We start from the raw sequence: 21,814 nt of genomic DNA on the forward strand, positions 1-21,814 counted from the left end.
GTTTGCTTAGGAAAATCAGAGATGTACACAAATACATGCATAAAAGTATTCAATGAAAAAATAGGGAAATAAGATACCTTAATTTTTATTCTATGGGATTGTTTCAATAAACGATGGAAGATCCCCAAGGATGTGAAAAAAGCAGGAAATACAATAAAGTTCCATTGTAGAAAACAATGTGTTGTGGGTGCACTTATCTGTTGCTATAAAAACACGCACAGAAAGAGTGGGAAGACACAACCAAAACATTAGTAATGGTTATCTTCCAGTTGTGGAATTAGTGACCATACTTTTCAATTTTGTGCTTTCCCTAAGTTTTTTACATTAATCATGTGATATTTTGTAATAAAAATAATTGAATTATACCAAAAAAATGTGAAACATACACAAACACAGCATACTAAATTAATTCCTTTAAAAACTAACTTAAGAGTAGAGTAATACAAATTGTATTTAAATTCAGACTTACTTTAGTTTTCCAAAAAGAAACCCTTGAACTTCATTTACTTCAGTTTCATCTTCTATGGTATTATTTATAGCTATATTTTGAAAAACAAGAAACAAAAACATTTTCAGACTGGAACAGGAGTATGTAATAAAAAATTAGAAGAGCTCAAATAAATGAAATTCCATTTATTTCAACTCAAGTTTCTTTCATGGACCAGATTAATGACACGCGCATGCGCATCAACTTGTATTCCTTATTGCTATCTCCAACTAATCTTTAGAAAGTCACCAAAACTCTTGGCTTCAAAACAAGTAGGTAATATTTAACAGACATTTCTGCTCCCTTCTCCTTTACTTAACAAATAATTTACAGTGTGGTAAATCATGTATGTGAAGCGTACTTTGGGATAATACAGATTTGTGAATGTTCAATACATCTACCAGGTGTATAAGAGAGACGCACATCAAGTATGCTTCTTCCGTCACTCTTCAAATCTGAATATCCAGCATTATGACTAAGTTCCTAGGTGGTTTAATGTAGTTTTTCTTTACCTCCCTTTCATTCATTCATTGGGCAAACATTTATTGAGTGCCTATATTATGTCTGATATGTACTAGGATATGCAATAAGAAGACTCCCCAAAACACAGACCCTGCTTAGTGGAAAAGGAGAGCAAATAAATAGTTTTAATAGTATGTGGAGAGCTTTTCTATGTACTATAGCCATACAATGGAATACGGTTTAGTTGTAAACAGGAATGAAGTCCAGTCTTGATGTATGCCACAATGTGGATGAACATTAAAGACATCATGTTGAGTGAAATAAGCCAGACACAAAAGGGCAAATACTACATAATCTTGCTTACATGAAATACCTAGAAGAAGCAAACTTCATGGAGACAAATGGTGGTTTATAGGTTGCCAGGAGCAAGTGGACAGGGCAGGAAGATGAGGTTATAGTTTAATGGGCTAGTAGTTTCTGTTTAATATATGTTGGTGAATATTGTAAAAATAATTAATACTATTGAATTGTATCCTTGAATGTATTAAAATGGGAAATTTTGTGCTTTACATCAGTTACAATTAAAAAGTGCAGGAGCAAATAGAATATAGAAAAGGGAAAACAATCCCCTTAAAGAGTAGAAAGATAGGCAGCCATCTCAGAGGTACTAACTTATTTGCTTATATGAGTTTTTTTTTTTTTTTCAAAAAGGTTACAGTGAGGTTTATTTTATTTTTTTTTATTTTTTTTTATTTTTTTATTTTTTTATTAACGGAAAGAAAAAAAAAAAAGAAATTAACACAACATTTAGAAATCATACCATTCTACATATGCACTCAGTAATTCTTAACATCATCACATAGATGCATGATCATTGTTTCTTAGTACATTTGCATCGGTTTAGAGGAACTAGCAACACAACAGAAAAAGATATAAAATGTTAATATAAAGAAAAGAAATAAAAATAGTAGTAATAGTAAAAAACAACAACAACAAACAAACCAACAAGCAAACAAAAACAAAAAAAAACCCTATAGCTCAGATGCAGCTTCATTCAGTATTTTAACATGATTATTTTACAATTAGGTATTATTGTGCTGTCCATTTTTGAGTTTTTGTATCTAGTCCTGTTGCACAGTCTGTATCCCTTCAGCTTCAATTACCCATTGTCTTACCCTGTTTCTAACTCCTGCTGAACTCTGTTACCAATGACATATTTCAAGTTTATTCTCGAATGTCCGTTCACATCAGTGGGACCATACAGTATTTGTCCTTTAGTTTTTGGCTGGATTCACTCAGCATAATATTCTCTAGGTCCATCCATGTTATTACATGGTTCATAAGTTTATCTTGTCTTAAAGCTGCATAATATTCCATCGTATGTATATACCACAGTTTGTTTAGCCACTCTTCTGTTGATGGAGATTTTGGCTGTTTCCATCTCTTTGCAATTGTAAATAACGCTGCTATAAACATTGGTGTGCAAATGTCCGTTTGTGTCTTTGCCCTTAAGTCCTTTGAGCAGATACCTAGCAATGGTATTGCTGGGTCGTATGGCAATTCTATATTCAGCTTTTTGAGGAACCGCCAAACTGCCTTCCACAGTGGTTGCACCCTTTGACATTCCCACCAACAGTGGATAAGTGTGCCTCTTTCTCCGCATCCTCTCCAGCACTTGTCATTTTCTGTTTTGTTGATAATGGCCATTCTGGTGGGTGTGAGATGATATCTCATTGTGGTTTTGATTTGCATTTCTCTAATGGCCAGGGACATTGAGCATCTCTTCATGTGCCTCTTGGCCATCCGTATTTCTTCTTCTGGTAGGTGTCTGTTTAAGTCTTTTTCCCATTTTGTAATTGGGTTGGCTGTCTTTTTGTTGTTGAGTTGAATAATCTCTTTATAAATTCTGGATACTAGACCTTTATCTGATATGTCGTTTCCAAATATTGTCTCCCATTGTGTAGGCTGTCTTTCTACTTTCTTGATGAAGTTCTCTGATGCACAAAAGTGTTTAATTTTGAGGAGCTCCCATTTATTTATTTCCTTCTTCAGTGTTCTTGCTTTAGGTTTAAGGTCCATAAAACCGCCTCCAGTTGTAAGATCCATAAGATATCTCCCAACATTTTCCTCTATGTTTTATGGTCTTAGACCTAATGTTTAGATCTTTGATCCATTTTGAGTTAACTTTTGTATAGGGTGTGAGAGATGGGTCTTTTTCATTCTTTTGCATATGGATATCCAGTTCTCTAGGCACCATTTATTGAAGAGACTGCTCTGTCCCAGGTGAGTTGGCTTGACTGCCTTATCAAAGATCAAATGTCCATAGATGAGAGGGTCTATATCTGAGCACTCTATTCGATTCCATTGGTCGATATATCTATCTTTATGCCAATACCATGCTGTTTTGACCACTGTGGCTTCATAATATGCCTTAAAGTCAGGCAGCGCGAGACCTCCAGCTTCGTTTTTTTCCTCAAGATGTTTTCAGCAATTCGGGGCACCCTGCCCTTCCAGATAAATTTGCTTATTGGTTTTTCTATTTCTGAAAAATAAGTTGTTGGGATTTTGATTGGTATTGCATTGAATCTGTAAATCAATTTAGGTAGGATTGACATCTTAACTATATTTAGTCTTCCAATCCATGAACACGGTATGCCCTTCCATCTATTTAGGTCTTCTGTGATTTCTTTTAACAGTTTTTTGTAGTTTTCTTTATATAGGTTTTTTGTCTCTTTGGTTAAATTTATTCCTAGGTATTTTATTCTTTTAGTTGCAATTGTAAATGGGATTCGTTTCTTGATTTCCCCTCAGCTTGTTCATTACTAGTGTATAGAAAAGCTACAGATTTTTGAATGTTGATCTTGTAGCCTGCTACTTTGCTGTACTCATTTATTAGCTCTAGTAATTTTGTTGTGGATTTTTCTGGGTTTTCTACATATAGTATCATATCGTCTGCAAACAGTGATAGTTTTACTTCTTCCTTTCCAATTTTGATGCCTTGTATTTCTTTTTCTTGCCTAATTGCTCTGGCTAGAACTTCCAACACAATGTTGAATAATAGTGGTGATAGTGGACATCCTTGTCTTGTTCCTGATCTTAGGGGGAACGTTTTCAATTTTTCCCCATTGAGGATGATATTAGCTGTGGGTTTTTCATATATTCCCTCTATCATTTTAAGGAAGTTCCCTTGTATTCCTATCTTTTGAAGTGTTTTCAGCAGGAAAGGATGTTGAATCTTGTCAAATGCCTTCTCTGCATCAATTGAGATGATCATGTGATTTTTCTGCTTTGATTTGTTGATATGGTGTATTACATTAATTGATTTTCTTATGTTGAACCATCCTTGCATACCTGGGATGAATCCTACTTGGTCATGATGTATAATTCTTTTAATGTGTTGTTGGATACGATTTGCTAGAATTTTATTGAGGATTTTTGCATCTGTATTCATTAGAGAGATTGGTCTGTAGTTTTCTTTTTTTGTAATATCTTTGCCTGGTTTTGGTATGAGGGTGATGTTGGCTTCATAGAATGAATTAGGTAGTTTTCCCTCCACTTCGATTATGTTGAAGAGTTTGAGGAGAGTAGGTACTAATTCTTTCTGGAATGTTTGATAGAATTCACATGTGAAGCCGTCTGGTCCTGGACTTTTCTTTTTAGGGAGCTTTTGAATGACTAATTCAATCTCTTTACTTGTGATTGGTTTGTTGAGGTCGTCTATTTTTCTTGAGTCAAAGTTGGTTGTTCATGTCTTTCCAGGAACCTGTCCATTTCTTCTAAATTGTTGTATTTATTAGCGTAAAGTTGTTCATAGTATCCTGTTATTACCTCCTTTATTTCTGTGAGGTCAGTAGTTATGTCTCCTCTTTCATTTCTAATCTTATTTATTTGCATCCTCTCTCTTCTTCTTTTTGTCAATCTTGCTAAGGGCCCATCAATCTTGTTGATTTTCTCATAGAACCAACTTCTGGTCTTATTGATTTTCTCTATTGTTTTCATGTTTTCAATTTCATTTATTTCTGCTCTAATCTTTGTTATTTCTTTCCTTTTGCTTGCTTTGGGATTAGTTTGCTGTTCTTTCTCCAGTTCTTCCAAGTGGACAGTTAATTCCTGCATTTTTGCCTTTTCTTCTTTTCTGATAAAGGCATTTAGGGCAATAAATTTCCCTCTTAGCACTGCCTTTGCTGCATCCCATAAGTTTTGATATGTTGTGTCTTCATTTTCATTTGCCTCCAGGTATTTACTAATTTCTCTTGCAATTTCTTCTTTGACCCACTTGTTGTTTAAGAGTGTGTTGTTGAGCCTCCATGTATTTATGAATTTTCTGGCCCTCCGCCTATTATTGATTTCCAACTTCATTCCTTTATGATCCGAGAAAGTGTTGTGTATGATTTCAATATTTTTAAATTTGTTAAGACTTGCTTTGTGACCCAGCATATGGTCTATCTTTGAGAATGATCCATGAGCACTTGAAAAAAAGGTGTATCCTGCTGTTGTGGGATGTAATGTCCTATAAATGTCTGTTAAGTCAAGTTCATTTATAGTAATATTCAGGTTCTCTATTTCTTTATTGATCCTCTGTGTAGATGTTCTGTCCATTGATGAGAGTGGTGAATTGAAGTCTCCAACTATTATGGTATATGTGTCTATTTCCCTCTTCAGTGTTTGCAGTGTATTCCTCACGTATTTTGGGGCATTCTGGTTCGGTGCATAAATATTTATGATTGTTATGTCTTCTTGCTTAATTGTTCCTTTTAATAGTATATAGTGTCCTTCTTTGTCTCTTTTAACTGTTTTACATTTGAAGTCTAATTTGTTGGATATTAGTATAGCCACTCCTGCTCTTTTCTGGTTGTTGTTTGCATGAAATATCTTTTCCCAACCTTTCACTTTCAACCTATATTTATCTTTGGGTCTAAGATGTGTTTCCTGTAGACAGCATATAGAAGGATCCTGTTTTTTAATCCATTCTGCCAGTCTATGTCTTTTAATTGGGGAATTCAGTCCATTGACATTTAGAGTTATTACTGTTTGGATAATATTTTCCTCTACCATTTTGCCTTTTGTATTATATATATCATATCTGACTTTCCTTCTTTCTACACTTTTCTCCATGTCTCTCTCTTCTGTCTTTTTGTATCTGACTCTAGTGCTTCCTTTAGTATTTCTTGCAGAGCTGGTCTCTTGGTCACAAATTCTCTTAGTGACTTTTTGTCTGAGAATGTTTTAATTTCTCCCTCATTTTTGAAGGACAATTTTGCTGGATATAGGAGTCTTGGCTGGCAGTTTTTCTCTTTTAGTAACTTAAATATATCATCCCACTGTCTTCTAGCTTCCATGGTTTCTGCTGAGAAATCTACACATAGTCTTATGGGTTTCCCTTGTATGTGACGGATTGTTTTTCTCTCGCTGCCTTCAAGATCCTCTCTTTCTCTTTGACCTCTGACATTCTAACTAGTAAGTGTCTTGGGGAACGCCTATTTGTGTCTAATCTCTTTGGGGTGCGCTGCACTTCTTGGATCTGTAGTTTTAGGTCTTTCATAAGAGTTGGGAAATTTTCAGTGATAATTTCTTCCATTAGTTTTTCTCCTCCTTTTCCCTTCTCTTCTCCTTCTGGGATACCCACTACACGTATATTTGTACGGTTCACATTGTCCTTGAGTTCCCTGATACTTTGTTCAAATTTTTCCATTCTTTTCCGGATAGTTTCTGTTTCTTTTTGGAATTCAGATGTTTCATCCTCCAAATCACTAATTCTATCTTCTGTTTCTTTAAATCTGTCATTGTAGGTATCCATTGTTTTTTCCATCTTTTCTACTTTATCTTTCACTTCCATAAGTTCTGTGATTTGTTTTTTCAGTTTTTCTATTTCTTCTTTATGTTCAGCCCATGTCTTCTTCATGTCCTCCCTCAATTTATCGATTTCGTTTTTGAAGAGGTTTTCCATTTCTGTTCGTATATTCAGCATTAGTTGTTTCAGCTCCTGTATCTCATTTGAACTATTGGTTTCTTCATTTGACTGGGCCATATGTTCAATTTTCTGAGCGTGGTCCGTTATCTTCTGCTGGCGTCTGGGCATTTAGTCAGATTTCCCCGGGTGTTCGACCCCACAGCTTGATAGATTTTTCTGCGCAATCTCTGGGTTCTGTTCTTCCTATCCTGCCCAGTAGGTGGCGCTCGTGGCACACGCCTGTCTGTGGGTTCCACCAGCGAAAGTTGCTGTGGGTCCCTCAACTCTGGAAAACTCTCGCCGTAGGGGAGGTTCGGCAACCGAAGCGTCTTGGAAGAATGCCAGCCGGCCCGGGGTTCCAAACGCGGGGAGGGTCGCCGGCCGTCGCAGCACAGGAGAGCGTCCGGCCAAATTAGCCAGTCGGCCCGGGGCACCAAGCGTGGCGGGAGGGTGCCAGCTGTCGCAGCCCGGGAGAGTACACTGTTCCCAGCCGACGGGGGAGTCACGTGTTTGGAAGGGATCCCCCGGTCACTGTTCTCCGCAGTCTGGGGATTTCCGACCCAACTATCTCAGTTGTTCCGGGGGGCCTCGTGTGGTGGGGGCACCAGCCGCCGCGGCCTAAGGGGACCGCCTGTCCAATTCTACCAGCTGGCCCAGGAAGGTGGAAGGGAGGGACTCCGGTCGCTTGCCGTCCCACCCAGGAAAGCCCGTGCCCCTTGGTGATCTCACCGGAGCTGGTTCTCCCAGATAGTCAGCCGTATGAGTTTTAAAAGATGAATAGGACATAGATAAGATGAAAGAAGCTGGGAGAACGTTAAAGGATGAGTTTCCTTTCAGAAAGAACAGTATATACTAAGAGATTAAAGTACAGAGGTCATAAAGGCTTGGCAGAACAATAGGTGTCCAGGGATGGTAATATCATTGTGTAAAATATGTCAGGATCAGAGGGTATAAATGAGAGAGTACTGACGGAGAGTGATAAGGCAGAAAGGGGCCAGATTGCTAAATGCTTAGTTTGCTCTGCTAGAATATCTTGAATTTATAAGGGAAGTTATAGGAATCCATTAAAGGACTTAAAACACTGGAGTTACAAAGTCAGATTTCAATCACAAGGAGTTCAATCTGAAAGCACTGTGGAGAAGAGATTAATTAATCTATTTCTAGTGAGGGTGACGGCTGAGGGTTGAAGATCAAAAGATCAAGAGAGGCCAGTTAGAAGCCTAATACATGAAGGCAGAGAAAAAAACAAGAACAGATTTCGAGAAGAGGAGATATATTTCAAAGATACATATAAGAAAAAAAAAAAGATACATAAAAGGCTGACTTGACAGAATTCAATGAGTAATCTGTAATGTAGATAATCCATTCCTGATTACTTGACTTTTAAGAAAATTCTACATGTTTAAGGATTACTAGAAAATATTTTATTTGCTATCATGGCTATTAAATAATATACTAACATAAAATAATGTAAAGCTATATATAAGTTATATAGAAATATATAAAATCTAGGCATTATTTTTACTGTACTTTCCCAGTAACACCTGAACCAGAAGTATTGAAATTATAGTAATACAGGTATTATTTGAAGCACACTCAGTAGGCACAGTCAAAGACAAGTCTGTGATCATGGCAGAGCCTCCATGACCAGGTCCCAGGAGCCACATCTGAGGGCATATTTAGAATAAAACCTCTTAACCAGGACTCAGGCCTAAATAAATTTCAAATGAATCAGAGACTTCCATAATAATTCTGATCAATACTTTATTTAGGGCTCCTCAGAGTCTCTTTATCAAGAGCATACATTTAGTTCATAAAACAACTATAGATGGATATTGGTTTATAGATCACAAATATAGTCAACCTACCTTAACTAAGCAAACAATTCACAAGACTCTCCCATTCTCCTCCAAAAATATCATCTAAATTTACCATAAATAAATATTCAGACAGCGCCTTAAGCCAATATGCCATCAGTGGGTTACAGGTTTACTGAGGTACTGCATCTCTGTAGGCCCGAGGATGGCTAGACAGAATATGGGTCACTCTGACTGCCTTGGGCCAATCACATGCAGCCTTATTTACCGCCTTGGTGTACCTTACATATATTATTTTATGGGTTGCTGAAAATGGTCTGGAAACTACCAGGTTTAAACAAACAATATACTAGTTCCTATTTTTATGAAATTTCTGAGAACACAATTACATTAAGCACAACATATTTCTTTCAGTTTAAAATAAAATTCCAAACTAAGAAAGAACACACCCTCCCCATTTCTAGTGCTCAAACTAATACATTTATTTATTACGTTTTTAAAAGCAGAAATTTTCCAAATTTTCATTCTATTTAAATACAGAGATAGAAAACTTACCTTTAACTTGAGTATCATCCAATGCTCTGTATTCTGTACTCTTAATTGCTAGCTCCACACCATAGCCAGATAAATACATTTTCCGTGAGTTTGGTTTCTGTTCAAACACATTTAAACATTTTATAAGAGAAAATATTTAGTCAAACAATTTTGTTTTAAATTCAATATGATTAGTATATTAGAATATTACAGTAAATTGCTAAAGTTGAAGCTTTTAATTAAGCCAGAAATATTATTTGGGGGACATCTATACTTTTCTATATACTGTATAAGGGATCCAAAATTTGGTTAATGACCACTTCTTTAGTTTCTGAAAATCTACTGATAATGCTACTATTTTAACTACTGTACCACAACAACAAAAAAATCTGATCTGTTTTTGTTAAATCATGGCAACTTTCCCTGTGTGCTGGTTTGAAAGGATGTATGTCCCCTAGAAAAGCCATGTTTTAATCTAAATCCCATTTTGTAAAGGCAGAATAATCCCTATTCAATACTGTATGCTTGAAACTGTAATCAGAGCATCTCCCTGGAGATGTGATTTAATCAAGAATGGTTGTTAAACTGGATTAGGTGACGACATGTCTCCACCCATGTGGGTGGGTCTCGATAAGTTTCTGGAGTCCTATAAAAGAGGAAACATTTTGGAGAACGAAGGAGATTCGGAGAGAGCAGAGAATGCTGCCAGCACCACAAAGCAGAGAATCCATGAGCCAGTGACCTTTGGAGATGAAGAAGGAAAATGCCTCCCAGGGAGCTTCATGAAACTGGAAGCCAGGAGAGAAAGCTGGAAGATGATGCCATATTTCCCATGTGCCCTCCCAGCTGAGAGACAAGCCCTGACTGTGTTTGCCATGTACCTTCTCATTTGCAAGAGAGAACTTGATCAGCCTTCTTGAACCAAGGTATCTTTCCCTGGACATCTTTGATTGGACATTTCAATAGACTTGTTTTAATTGGGACATTATCTCAGCCTTAGAACTGTAAACTAGCAACTTATTAAATTCCCCTTTTTAAAAGCTATTCTGTTTCTGGTATATTGCATTCAGGTAGCTAGCAAACTAGAACACCCTGTTTCTTCCATGTGTTGTTAATTAACAGAGGATCCAACTATATCCATTTGGGGACCGCCACAAGATCTGCTCAACAAGCAAACATTATTCATTAATTGTCTAAATGTAGAACAAGAGTATTGCCAAAAGCAATTACTGTAGAGGCAAAGGATACAAAAATTTCAGGGTTTCAACAAGCTCATCACATTTTTCTCCATGGTTCTCAATGATTAAAATATGATGAATGCCACAAATTGATAATTTTTTTTGCAAAGGGCTACAACTGTCTAAAAATGGGTTGTCTAAAACATTTATGATCAAAATTATGGTAGCTAATTTTCCTCTTAATATAAGGGCAAATATAAAATATACTTCTACAGATTATTCCATCAACTAAGGCAAGTTACCAATTTCTTTTTCAAAAGGTAGCAACCTGTTCTTCCCTGCTTCAGGACTAAAGTTCTTTATCAGTTGTACCTCAACTAGTATCATTTAGAATATTTACTTCAGGCATTAGAAACCAGTTTAAGCTAATACTTGGTAAACACCCTTGAAGATGCTACACCACATGTCTTGGCTTAATTCGGGTCTATACATGGGCAGTTTTGCAATCCTAAGCATTATAGAAAGGAGTAGACAGCAGAAAGGGCAGCCTTAATAGTTTATTACTCTTTTCACTCTCCTCATTTCTCCCCAGCCTTCTCTCCCAGTTATAAAAATAAATACAGAACCAGAGTGACTATTTCCCGGCCTGTTCCATTTCCAAATAAGATGTAAAAATTAGGTTCACATATGCAGACAAATATTTAACACTGCTACCCACATCATAATTTAATTTGCTAATTTCTCAAACACATACTATGAAGAAAAATTGCATGTGGAAATTGAATTATTTATAATTATGTCTGGAAAAAGCTAAAAATCTTTTAAAGAGTTTTCCATTTCACAGCGTTTAATTTACAAAATATCTTTTAAATGTCCAATCAAAAGGCAATTATTTGGGGGCTAAGTAAATTGAGGGTGTAAGGCCACATAGCTTGTTAGTGTTCATAAAAGAAATACAACTTCACATAAACAATTTCTATTATCAGTTCTGGAAAGTCTTAAAGCTCATCAGTAATAAAGACAAATATTTATTAAATTCACATTTACTTTCTCAGTGTGAAAATGTATTCATTTAAAATTTGGAATTGTGGTTTATTAAGTTTGAATTTGCAAACCAAAATGTTCATATGCTAAATCAACTGGTGAGAAAATCTTTCTTACATTTTTCTATTTCTTATCTCCCCATAAAAGTCACCTTTTCAAAAAGTAGCATAAACATAAGTCTAGCTTTATTAGAATGACATGTTGACTATATTTTTCCATATAAATATTTTAAATGCACAAGATTTCATTCATTAAACAGAAGACTGTAATCTGATGATACAAAATGCCCAGATAATTGGCTAACATGATTTCACAAAAGCATATTTAATGGTCACATTCTCCAAATAACCTTGGAACACTCATTTTCAATAGATGAGTATTACTCCATAGAAAGGACATACCAGATTCTGTCAGAAATTTTTTAAGTAAGATATGTTACCAAATTACATTTATTAATTAGACAAATATTACATTTCCTACTTCCATTCCTATTTTGTTTGGATCTCATCTCTTCCCTATCCGTAAGTGAATCATAGCCTTAAGGTGCCACTGTTATTGACGGGAATACATTTATCCCTCAGGCAAACACAGTGGACAAAAAGATTGAAAATTACTGGTTTAAGAGAATTGGAGTATATAAAATGTATTTGCGTATATTCTAGCCCCATACTTTTAAATGTATTTAATATCAACAAATATTTCAATTTCTAAATTGTAGTAAAATACATAAAAGTTATCCTTTAACCATTTGAAGGTCCATAATTCAGTTGCACTAATTACATACAAAATGTTATACAACCATCCATTTTTAAAAATCATTCTAAACAAGAAATATGTACCATTTCAGGAGTCCATATTCTTCCCTTTTACACACCTCTGGCAACCCAGTAATTTCATGAATTTATGGATTTGCCCATTCTGGCTAGTTCATATAAGTGGAATCATATAACATATGGTCTTTGTATCTCACTACTTTCACTTAGCATAAAATTGACACCTTGAAGGTTTATTCATGTTGCAGCATATCAGCACTGAATTCTTTTTGGTGGCTGGATATTATTGCATGATATTGATACACCACATTTTGTTTATCCATTCATCAGTTAACAGATATTTCTGCTTTCTCTACCTTTTTGACTTTTGTGAGTAGTGCTGCAATGATTCTTCATGTAGTTTTTAAACATGTTTTCAATTCTTTTACATTTATACCTAGGAGTGGATTGCTCTGTTACTCTTTTTGAGGAACCACCAAATTGTTTTCCAGAGTGGCCACACCATTTTATATGAGTACAAGCAATATAAGAGGGTTCCAATTTCTCCAGATCTGTACCAAAACTTATACTTTTCCTATTTTTTTTTTTCTTGTTGTTTCGGCCATCTTAGAAGATGTGATATGATATGTCACTGGTTTTTTTCTTCTTCTTTTACCTTTTATTGGAGAAGTTGTAGATTTACAGAAAAAAATCATGTAGAAAATACAGAATTCCCATACATCTCTCTCTATTAATATTTTGCTTATGTGTAGTACCTTTATTACAACTGATTAAAGAATATAATTAGAGTCCACTGTTTATGTTGCACAAGTCCTATGGTTGTCTTTTTTAAAAAAACTCTAGTAGCATATACACAACCTAGAGTGTCCACCTTTTAACCACATTCAGATATATAATTCGGTGGTCTTAATTACATCCAGAATTTTGTGCTACTATCACCACAATCTATTACCAAAACTTTTCCATTACCCCAAGGAGAAATTCTATATCAAATAAACATTAACCCCCCTCTGCTTCCTACCCCTACCCTGGCCCCTGGTAACTTGTAGTCTAACTTCTGACTCTATAAAATTGCTTATTCCAATTATCTCATATTAATGAGACCATTCAATATTTGCTCTTCTGTGTCTGGCTTAGTTCATGCAACATGACGGCTTCAAGTGTCATCCATGCTGTCAGATGGATCAGAACTTCATTCCTTTCAACAGTTAAATAATATTCCACTTCATGTAAATACCATATTTTCTTCATCCACTCATCTGCTGATAGACATCTGGGTTGCTTCCATCATTTAGCTGTTGTGAATAATGCCACTACATGCATGTCACTGGGTTTTTTATTTGCATTTCCCTAATGACTAATGACAATGAACACCTCTTCATGCATTTACTAGCCATTTGTATATCTTATTGGGAGAAATGTCTTCACTCATCTCAAAGTGTTTTCTAATTTCCTTTTATATTTTTTCTTTGATCCACTGATTGAGTCAGTTTAATTTCTTCTCTTTGAAACAGTGAGCCAATACATTCCTGTTGTTAAGCTAACCCATTGTATGGCATTTGTTTTAGCAGCCAAGAGATTCCAACAATACACAAAGGACAATTCTCTATAAAAGTAATCAGTTAAGTCAGTAGCCCACTGTACTCCCACACAAAATCCTAATAAAATGTGTCCTGGAATCTGGAAAACTCATTCTAAACTTCATATGGATACGTTCCATGCAAAAACAGCTAAGATACTTAGAAAAACTAAAACTAACAGGCAGAATGTACTACCAGATACAGAAATATTTTAAAGTTACAATTAAAAAGGTATTATATCTGTGTAGAATAAACATAGATAATATTGGAACACATAAAGAATAAATATATATATCCCTATATGAGAACTTGGTATATAATGGAGTAGAATAAACACTTCATTATTCAATGAATTATATTGCTATTAGTAATTTCCCATATGGAAAAACAAAATTATTTCTAATTTACAGCACCCAAATAAAATTCCAATGGATTAAAAACCAAACATAAAGAATACCACTTTAACTCTTAAAAGAAAATACAGAAGAACATCTTCACTGCATCACGAAGAAAACCATTAAGGAAAAAATGGATAAATTTGGCTATATCATAATTACTACTTGTGTTCAATGAAAGTTGTTAAAATATATTTTTTTTAAATATCAGAAGACCTAAAATATACTAGTGGATGTCTATAAAGTATCAGTGGTAAGAATTCAGAATATATAGAAAACATCTGTAAATCAATAAAAAAAATCTCAAAGAAGCAAATATAAAAGTAGACAAATCATATAAACAGGCAATTTACAAGTATATTTGTAATATTTTATTATGTTAAACATTAATATGTAAATCATGAATAACTAGGAAATACAATTAAAATAACAACATATAATTTGCACCCACTGTGTTGGTAAAAATTAAAAAGTGACAGTATTAACTGATGATAATACTATAAATTAAGCTACCTTAATTGTGAAATTGGCAATATCTTGTTTGAAAATATGTACTATCCTACTATGATCTAAAAATTCTATATCTATGTATAAACAGTAGAACTGGGTTTCATAAGAAGTATGTTATGTACCACTGGTATACACTGATTAGGTAATAGATATGCAGAAAAACTGATTTCCTCAGCCACTGAGGATTATCAGAGTTCCTGGGCTATTTGGCATGGTCTGTTACACAAACATTATTTTCTATGAGTTTCATTTTGTAAAAAACAAGTTGGGAAGTGGGAAGTTCTATACCTAGACATATTTCAATAAACATGAGTTAAGAAGACAAGAAAAAGAATTTTCACTATTGCACTGATTATCAGAGTAGGCAAACAGAAATTATCTAAATGACTCATTAAAAGAGGCATAGATAAATCAACTGTAAATATTAGACAACGAACTAGCATTTTAAAATGCTGAACTTGATCTAAATCCATACTTATATAAGTATATATTATCTCAACCAAATTGCTGATGTTTAGAAAACAAAGGAAGGTCACTTAAAATACAAACTACACAATTTTTAAAAGACACATAAAGAGTACTCTATATTAAAATATTTTGAACAATGGACTGCAGGAACACCGAACACAAACCTTGACTGCCTCTAAGTGCAATAGGAAAAGAATGAAACTGGGAGCCATATTGAAAGGAATATTTTTTCCATCATCTGAAATATTTTTAATATTTTAATAATCATATTACACATATAATTAAAATAAAACATTTAAATAAAATGCATAAGAGAATACTGAAACTATTTTAAACCATTAAACCTGGAAACCTCAGTGAAATTCATTATTTTCAAAGAACATTTATAAAACCAATAATGAAGAGGTATAAATTATGAAAAGACAAAAATCATCAAGGAAATGTAAAAAGTAGTTCAGCTTTGAGTGATCCTGAAGCCAAGGTTCCTCACACAAGATCTTAGTGATTTAGCTGGCAACAGTGTATGGTCAAAATGCAAATAAGGACTCAGTTAATCACTAATGGAATGTCTCTCAGACCCTGAATGCTTGCTTCTACTTTCTGTTACTCCACCCTATCCTTTGTCTTTAAATAAGTCTATGTACATGACCTCAGTGGAATCTAGTAAGCCCTTTCCAATAACTGAACTAGAGAAATATTCTCAGGTGGGACTGATCAGAAGAGGAAAACTATTGTTTTAAAAGAAAGGGTGAGTGGGGTAGGAAGGAATAAAACTGAGAGGAGCAGTTGCCTAACAAGGACATTTAGTAAAACAGAAGGTGTGAAGTCAGTGAATACAGAGGATTATCCTCTGTCTTAAGTCTTAAGAAAAAACAGAACAAAATAGGAAAGGGGAACTATCAAAAAGTTGACACTTCAGTGATGTGAGATGAATTAAAAACAAGCTGGACTTGATCAAATGAAGCAGAGTCCAACCCAGGCTAAATTACCTATGTCTCACTGCTAGCTGCTCTAACAATGAGGCTCCTTTTCTTTGTAGTAACAGTATAATCAGAAAAATGTATGTATGTATGTATAAGCACACATATATAAGTACAATGAATCAAATATACATGGTTAGATAATCTTCAAGGAAATGTAAGGATATAGATTTAAGAAAGGTTGAGTTGGGGATAGGAGGTTTGGTAGGGTTTTGTGCTACTATAGAAGTTACGTATAAAGGATAAACTTGAACCTATACAATTCTAAGTTTTTTATACTTTTATACATTTAAACAAGGCAGATATATTATTTATGCAACTATCATAAATTTCAGTAAAAACACATTCACATGTGAATATCTGGATACATGTGAGAAAACTCCTCAAAATTTTTGTGATATAAAATGGGGAAAACCTCATGTCAAAGAAACAGGACAAGCATGATAATTTTCATATAACTATATATTTCAATGCAAACTATAAAAGAAGAAGCTGAAATTGTTGGAATTGTTTGCTGAATTTCTCTAAGCCATTTTGTTGATATGAACATTCTATGGCATACAGAAATCAATTTTTTACATGCTCATTCATTCATTGAACAAATACATTTATTAAGCGCTGATAATGTAGCTGACACTGTTCTCCATGTTGTAGATACAGCAGTAAAAAAGCAAAGAGACATCAACCATCAATCGCCATTAATGGCGATTACTTTCTAGTTGTGTATGTGTGTCCTTATATATGTATATGTGTGTGTGGTGGTAATGTTCAAGAAATAAAATCTGAGACACATAGTAAGTATTATGCCATCATTAAAAAAAGAGCAATGTGATACAGCATGATAGCAGTGGGAGACTGGCAGATGGGACAATACATGGTTGATCTGAAATCTATATGAGAAAATCATCTATACAAAGAACTATGGTTAAGAGAAGTCCTATTCCATACTTACCTAATATACACTGTCAGTATATCAAATAGATCATATTTCCTCATGATATATTTCATTAAAAAGAACTACATTTATGAGTCATAGCAAATATATATATTATATACAAATATTGCAATAAGTTTTTGTTTTCCATTCAATATATTTTTCCACATAAATTTGCACGTTTGGTAGTTAAGCTAAAAAAAAAATCTTAACTTATTCATTGGTGGAAATTATTATGCGACTCCAGTAAAGAAATAATCACAAATGTTAACTTTCTATAGTCAGAATAAACTGGGAAAAATCAAGTTATGTGAATGTGTACCTGGATATAATGCCGAAGAACATACAGAATTTCTCCATTTTGAGCTTTTTCAGATAATACTTTGTGAAATTTACCAAAGGCTCTGGTACCCATCTCTGCATAGAGAATAATCACTGGTAAGTTCTCTTTGTTTGTAGGAAATTTATGATCTCCTTTAAACAGATGAGGTCTGGGCCTAAAATAAAAACAAAACACAAACCTTTAAAAGAAAATCAGTACATATAACAACTGTTAAAGAAAAAAAAGAAGAGATCAGTCTTCAATTACAGATAAGAACGAAGTCAAACTAGTTGGGACTAAGGTAAATAGGAATGCAGGGTAAAGGATGACATTGCCTGTATTTTAGAACTTCACTTACTATACGAGACTAAACCAAGAGAGGTTTATTTTGTCCAAAACCTAAATTTTCTGTAGCACATACTTTAACTCAACCAGTCTGGCTAGATCATTTAAACAACCCAAACACAGAATGGGAATGAGAGCTTGTAATTCTGTATAACTTAATGTATTACCTGGACACATCCCAGAGTATGTTGAGTAGATAATTAAAAACTACTGGCAAACTCTCTCTCCAGCCAACATAATAAGCAAACTCGCCACCCTCCCCCAGGTCTACGTGGGACATGACTCCCAGGGGTGTGGACCTTCCTGGCAACGTGGAACAGAAATCCTGGAATGAGGTGAGACTCAGCATCAAGGGATTGCGAAAGACTCTAGAATGAGCTGAGACTCAGCATCAAGGAATTGAGAAAACCTTCTCAACCAAAAGGGGGAAGAGTGAAATGAGACAAAGTGTCAATGGCTGAGAGATTCCAAACAGAGTCGAGAGGTTATCCTGGAGGTTACTCTATAGATATCACCTTGTTGTTCAAGATGTAACGGAAAGGCCGGAGGGAACTGCCTGAAAATGTTGAGCTGTGTTCCAGTAGCCATGTTTCTTAATGATGACAGAATAATGATATAGCTTTCACAATGTGACTGTGTGATTTTGAAAACCTTGTGTTTGATGCTCCTTTTATCTACCATGTCAACAGACGAGTAGAACATATGGAATAAAAATAAGTAATGGGGGAACAAATGTTAAAATAAATTTAGTTTGAAATGCTAGTGATAAGTGAAAGCGAGGGGTAAGGGGTATGGTACGTATAATCTTTTTTTTTTCTGTGATCATTTTATTTCTTTTTCTGTTGTCTTTTTATTTCTTTTTCTAAATTGATGCAAATGTTCTAAGAAATGACGGATATGCAACTATGTGATGATATTGAGAATTACTGATTATATATGCAGAACAGAATGATAGGTTAATGCTTTTGTTTGTTTGTTCTTAATTTTTTAAAATTAATAAATAAATTAATTGGAAAAAAAAAACTATTGGCAAAGCCCCTTGAGGGACTGGAGAAAAAATATGGAACAATTAAACTTTATCACAGGGAAAAACCCTGGTAGTGTCTCCAACTTTAGGCACTCCCAAGTCAATAGGCCAAGCCCTTGATTTTAAGGCTTGCTCTTATGAAACTTATTTCTGTAGTGGAGAAGCTACCTATAATTATATCTAAGAGTTATTTCCAGAGGGCCTCTTTTGATGCACAGATGTGGCCTCTCCTTCTCTAAGCCCAACTATCCAAGTAAAATCATTACTACTACCACCATGACCCCTGTGTGGGACATGATATCCAGGGGACATGAAAGTCTCCCTGGCAAAGAGGGACATGACTCCCAGGGATGAGCCTGGTCCTGGCACCATGGGATCAACATCTTCCAGACCAAAAGGGGGAAAAGAAATGCAACAAAATAAGGTATCAGTAGCTAAGAGAGTTTGAATAGAGTTGAGAGGCTATTCTGGAGGCTACTCTTAAACAGTTTCAGCTAGATACTGCTAACTACAATAGTTTGCCAATCCCCAACCAATACCATTCCTGTTAACCCTAAAGAACACCCAGGGCTCTATCTGAGATTCTAAAAATGTTTCACACACTAAGATTAGTTTTGAGAAACCACAATCTCCGGGCGGTTCCTAGGCCAGGTTAAGTCCTGGAACCCAGAAGGGAGCTACTCCAAGAACATCAGTTAGCTCCATCCCCTATCCTGTATTGTCAACAGCCCTTCCCAACATGAAAAAGTTAAAATTAGCATAGTACAAATATCCTTAAAGACTGGAAGAAGGATCAAAGGAGAAAGAGGAATTCTAACAGAGAAGACAGGATTTAACAAATGAATATGACCACTGAATCATTATATTGATATTTTTTTTAGTCTCCAGTGTCTTAGAGCAACTAGAACAAAAAACTGAAATTATAGAACTGTAACCCATACCAAACTCTGAAATCTGTTCTAAAACTACCTGTTAAAATGTATTTACAAATTCATTGCTTTTTGTATATATATTTCACAATAAAAAATGTTTAAAAAAAGAATATCAGAAATATACCATGATAGTTTATAATTTTTTCTTACCAAACAAATTATACATTTATAGATATACATAATCAGAAAAAGAACGTAAATTTCCCATGGTGAAATATTTTCTACTGTATGAAAGAAAAGATATTTGGTTATCCCAAAAATAAATATTAAAAGTGCTTTATTCGGTGGTGTGATGGTGGCTCAGTGGCAGAATTCTCACCTGCCATGCTGGAGACCCGGGTTTAATTCCCAGTGCCTGCCCATGTGAAAAAAAAAAAAGTGCTTTTTGACTATCTTTAAATGATAATGGCAACATATTTTCAAGGAAATAAATTTCTATTTTCTTCGATTTTCATTATAGCTCATATTTCCTGAAAATGGGTTTCAAATACTTAAAAACAGAATGGCACTACCTATGCAAATATGATCAGTGCTTACTATGAACAACAACCCCATTAAATCTTCAATGATAATAAAAGAAAAAGAAGAATCCCATGTCTTACTCTCTCAGGTCCAAATTAGACTATTTGTCCTTATTAGAAAATTGTATCTTCAGAAGAATTTCTCTAGATAGTTATCATAATTTATTCAAAATTAAGGGATCTGAGGCTCAGCCAAGTTAAATACCCAGGACAAAATCAAATAGAATGCCAGAATTTCAATGCAAGGCTATTGAATTACAAAGCTCATACCTCTCCAATAGCATCATTTCAGCAATTTATACAGGTAGAAAGAAAACCAAGAAATACTGAAGGTAAGTATAACAAGAGTATTGAGAAATATCTTTTTATTTAATGAATTAAAATCTCTACAGTAATTTAGTCATTTGCTGCCTTTAAATAACAAATATTGAGGAAAAGAGAGAGCAAAGGAGGGCATGAATATCGATGCTATAGCACATAAGGCAGAAATCAATTCAAATTATAGCTTAACTATTTACTAGTTTTGTGAGTTTCGACAAGTTCACATTAATCTCTCTTAGCCTCTTTCTTAATCTGAAAGAATTCCAGCTACCTTCTAGGAGTATCCTATGGGTTTACCAAAATGGACATGCAAATCATGTAGCAGAACATAAACGACAAACTTAGCAATCAAGAAACGACCTTTTTCTCTCACACCTATAAACCACTATTTATCTAAAACATCAATGAAGGATACTTTTAAGGGAAAGAGCAAGGAATCAAATGTATGGATGTCACCATTAATAATAAAAGAAGGGGGCATAGTGGGTATACGGGTAGTTCAGTGGTTAGAATGACCACCTTTCATGTGGGAGACTCGGGTTCGATTCTCAGACCATGAACTACCACCACCACCCCCAAAAAAGTAGGGGGCATATATCTATGTAATTTTGATTTTATATTCAGTGACTATTTCAAGAAGGATACACAAGAATCCGATAGCACCAACTGTATCTGGGGAATGTTCTGGAAATCTGGAGTACAAAAAAAGTCTAATATTTTATTAAAGGTATACTTTGTATTATTTCTATTTTTGCCCTTTTGTACATAGTCTTCCAATAAAAACTAGTTATTTGAAAAAATATCAAGCACAGATACATTCAGAATATATCTATTAGCTATCTCTAGTACTTCATAAAACAGGACTTGAAAATTGAGAATATGTACAAAAGTTTAAACTTAGTACATTGGAAATATGTCCTTTTGGTGTCACTTAATATAAAAGTGCATCAAAAAAGTAAACGGAAAAAACAGCTCTGAAAAAAATGTCCTTCATACTAGTTAACAGATGAATAAATAGCCATTCTACTTCATTCATAGTTAAAGAAAAAAAAAGAGAGGTCCAAATGATCTCAGACTTCTCTATAGCAACATCTAATTTAAGAAGAATACCTAGAGTTCTCTTGACTCTAGAATTTTATACTCAGCCCAACTACTATTGAAGTAAAAGTATGACATGCTAGATTCACGAAAAATAACTTCTCATAGGCCCTTCTTGAAGAAATTACAAGACATG

At 34.6% G+C, this 21,814-nt stretch overlaps 1 protein-coding gene across 2 annotated transcripts in view; it reads right to left on the bottom strand.

Moving 5' to 3' along the window:
* UGGT2 (UDP-glucose glycoprotein glucosyltransferase 2) overlaps positions 1-21,814 on the bottom strand; it is a 271,578-nt gene that overhangs the window by 201,011 nt on the left and 48,753 nt on the right. For both annotated transcript variants that reach the window (XM_077158543.1, XM_077158542.1), the window contains 3 exons: positions 17,435-17,609; positions 9,272-9,368; positions 470-539 (listed from right to left, as the gene is read on the bottom strand). In XM_077158543.1, coding sequence (XP_077014658.1) covers positions 470-539; positions 9,272-9,368; positions 17,435-17,609 — 342 coding nt within the window. The remainder of the gene's footprint in view (positions 1-469; positions 540-9,271; positions 9,369-17,434; positions 17,610-21,814) is intronic.

This window comes from Tamandua tetradactyla, chromosome 4 (genome assembly GCF_023851605.1).
Source record: "Tamandua tetradactyla isolate mTamTet1 chromosome 4, mTamTet1.pri, whole genome shotgun sequence".
Taxonomy (NCBI): Eukaryota; Metazoa; Chordata; class Mammalia; order Pilosa; family Myrmecophagidae; genus Tamandua; species Tamandua tetradactyla.